Source organism: Myripristis murdjan, chromosome 19 (assembly GCF_902150065.1).
Source record: "Myripristis murdjan chromosome 19, fMyrMur1.1, whole genome shotgun sequence".
Classification (NCBI taxonomy): Eukaryota; Metazoa; Chordata; class Actinopteri; order Holocentriformes; family Holocentridae; genus Myripristis; species Myripristis murdjan.
In genome coordinates this window covers 24,487,175-24,490,833 of record NC_043998.1, presented here as the reverse complement: position 1 = coordinate 24,490,833, position 3,659 = coordinate 24,487,175, and the positions used below count along the sequence as shown (strand labels likewise).

Genomic DNA, 3,659 nt, shown 5'->3' with positions numbered 1-3,659 from the left:
ACCCTGTTATAAAACTTCATTTTGGAAAAGTGATGGAGAAACACTTAAAAAAAAAAAAAAAAAAGCTGAGATTGTTCAATTTGGAAATTCGAAACAGCTGTGAGCTGACTGCTGCTTGGCTTTTCTAGTGTTAATTTATGGCCGTAACTCAGCGTAAAACTCCAGAGAGCCAGCGAGGATGATTAGATGTCACCTAAAGCTGAGAGTCTGAGCTCGGCTGTGTGACTTTGCCTCAGGATACAAGACAGTCTCATAAACTTTTATGAAATCCTGAAGTGTGAAGCTCATCCTCCACCATGCTGACAGGACTGGAGTGTGACTCGGCTCGTGGTCCAGCAGCAGGAATGTGACATTTCCAGCTGCCGATCATATGAAGATGCTGGCTGACGCTTCAATTTAGCAGCTAAAGCAGTTTGGTTCAGGTTAGCTTCAGGTTTTGGTGAAATAAAGTCAAATCTGGCTCATCGGAGGTGAAGGTAAATTGCCCCCCTCCATTCCAGTGACCTGTCATTTTGGACTAATTGGTTGAGCTGTGCACTGCAAAAAAAAAATCACCATCTTACCAAATCATTTAGCCTTCAATGTTCAAATCTAATTTCTCTTCAGATGAGGTAAAAAAAAATTGCCAGTCAGATGAGATAATCCCACTTGTTTCCAAAGGTGTCATTTTCTTTTTCTAACACTTGGACGACTATTTAACATTGAGATTTTTTAAATGTTTTTTATAATTCATTAGCTTCCCCCCTTCATACATTTATCCTACAGCTTTCCTGCGTCGCTTCTGCAGATCTTTGTTGAACCAACATCAAATGGGAGCAAAACTTTATTTTCCTGAATGTTTCCTGTCTAAGTGATAAAGCATAAGTTCAGTCAACTTCTGGCCTGCCGGCTGTGAAGCACCACACGCAGAGGAAACAGGAGGGAGGGAGTTAACACCAGAGTGGAGTCCCACTCATCACACACACTGATCACACACACTGATCACACACACTGATCACACACACTACGACAAAACAAACTCTGGCCCGTCCAGAGTCATTTCAGTGGTTTTATTTTAACTGGACAAAATCTAGACTACAAAAAGAATAAATAAACCAACACATAATCTAAATTTACATGGTTTATAGACCAATTGTCCCTTTTTATTTTACATACAGCATCTTAAGGTGAGAACCATACATGAAGAGTTCTGATCCAAAAGCTTATATGGATATTTTGGGGGAGGAAAAAGCTTTTCTGATGTTCATCACTGGCACATATAGTGGATTCACTTTGTAAAATAATCATTTTGCAAACCAAGGACTCAGAGTAACTTAACGTGTCCTTGAAACACAATAATCTGTCTCAGATCAGAGTAGACATCATGGTAAAGGTTTGATTTTGGAGCAGAACTCCTCATATTTTCCCCCAGATGTTCATAAATTCATTATATTTTTTTTTCTCAATGAACACAAAATAGCTTTTAAGTCCTTCAGTATCAGCATTTTAATGCTTCGCAATGCGAAGTGCTCTTCATTATAAATATAAAAAGATACAACACAATCAAGATACATTTAGCAAATACAGTAGATTTGATTATATTAATAATACTGACCTTTTTATACAAAGTTTTGTCATAAAATAAAATGGCACAACATGTACATCAAATATACATTCTTACACTGGACAGTGCACTGCAAAAAATGCCCATCTCATTAAACCATTTTGTCTTATATTCAGTCTTCAAATCTTATTTTCTGCCAGAGCTGTGAGTTATTTCCACTTGCTTCTGTTGCCGATTTATTTTGGGATCCTCACCTCAGTGGCAGTGGATTTTTCTTCACTGTTTTTAAGTTTTGAAGGCTCAACACAAGTTTTAATGACTCATTAGGATGGATATGTCTTGCAGTGTGCATATAAAAATAATCACGACACTATATTTGAATTAATCATCAATAATTGCAAAACAAAACAAACCAGAAAAACAAGTTCTTTTCAGTTTGCTCAGTTCGGGCAGGAGCATTTGCACTCTGATATAATGGGGTACTGAACAGGTATCCAGGCGCATTTCAGACCCCCCTTTTTCTGCAGGCACCACCATCGTAGGATCGTTAAATGGGCCGATTTGGCAGGTTTGCAGACCATCCCTTCAGGGACCGAACAAGACCGCTTATTGTAGCAGCTCCCCACCTTCACGTAGCGCGGCCAGAATCTGCTGCCCAGGTCGTTCCATGCGTAAACAACCGGGCAGAAGGCGTAAGACCACAGCCACAGTTGCAGCCTTCTCCGGAGTTTTTTGCCGGGCTTCTGCTTCTTGCCGTGCTGGATCTCGAACTCCATGGCTTTGATCTCTTTGGGCATCGCTCCGGACAGCTTCTGCCTCAGCTCCGACTCGCTCAGCTCCTCGTTCCCCGCGTGTTTGTCCTCCGGCGGGGTGATGGACATGACGTGAGGGTCGAAGTGGCTGCCCAGGGCGCTCCTGAGCTCCGTTTCGTTCAGGTCCTTCTCCTTAGGGTCCAGAACTGGATCCGGGTCCTCCTTTAGCTCCAGTATGGGCAGAGCGTCGCTGGGAATGGGACGGAGGAGATAGTAGTGTTGGCACATGCCCTCCTCTATCCTGAAGCCCAGAGAAATCACCAGCATAGACATGGCCAAGAAGTAGCAGGAGTTATCCATTGCCTTGTACAGTTCCCAAGTTAGAGAAAGTCAAAATAAACAGGTATAATCCTCCCAAAAAGCAGCACGAGCCCCTGTGTCCCCCTGTGTTTCCCCAGCGGTGGCCGCTGGCTGGCGGGAGGTATCCAAGTCTGAGCCGAGAGCGCGCAAAAGACGCACGTACCGCTTCCAACCTCGGTTCGAAACGCTCCCAAAACGTCTCAGCAAGTTTGAGACGGCTGCTGGCCGTTCGCCAGAGCGGAGAGCGACAGCGGGAGCGGGAAGGAGGCGAGCTGATGTGCAGCCGGAGAGGAATTTCCCTGCGGAACTTCACAGTCCATGACCAGCGCGTCTGGAGAGGGAAAGGCGCTCCTCGGGCTTCTCTTTGCGCACAAGTTCCAAACTGGCCGGGAGAACAAGTTCAGAAGTGGGAATTGAACTCGCAGCGTGTCCCCTGGGCTTTCCCGTGCGCGGCGGTCAGCGGCAGGTCCCGGTGTGACAGCAGGGCGCGCTGGCTGCTGCTTCCACTCATGTTGTTTCCGTCCCGGCCGGCACGGCGCACTGGTTGCCTCTGGTCCCCCTCCAGCCAAACTGGAGGCGCCGCTGGCTGCACCCAAATATCCACCAGGGCGTGATGTAATCCCAGCGCTCTCTCTCTCTCTCTCTCTCTCTCTCTCTCTCTCTCTCTCTCTCTGCTGAGGCCAAAGCGTCCACCCTCTCTTATGAAGAACCAAACTCCCTCCCATCCCGCACCAACACACACACACACACACACACACACACACACACACACACACACACTTCTGAGCAACACAAAACTTGGCATTCAATTCCATCACTTTATTATCATCATCATCATCATCATTGTATCATTATTATTACTATTATTACTTGAGATTGTAGTAGTAGTAACAGAGTAATAGTAACAGTTGTACTACTACTATAGTAGTTGCAGCAGTAATAGCAGTAGTAGCCGTAGTACTAGTAGTAGTTGGAATTGTAGCAGTACTAGTAGGTTTTGTAAT

The 3,659-nt window shown here is 45.1% G+C and overlaps 1 protein-coding gene across 1 annotated transcript; it reads right to left on the bottom strand.

The window, feature by feature from the left end:
* Positions 1-1,186: 1,186 nt before the first annotated feature.
* Positions 1,187-3,274, bottom strand: nog3 (noggin 3). Its single transcript, XM_030077982.1, has one exon. It carries the CDS (start codon positions 2,653-2,655, stop codon positions 1,984-1,986), a length of 672 nt encoding a protein of 223 aa, XP_029933842.1. The 5' UTR covers positions 2,656-3,274; the 3' UTR covers positions 1,187-1,983.
* Positions 3,275-3,659: the final 385 nt, after the last annotated feature.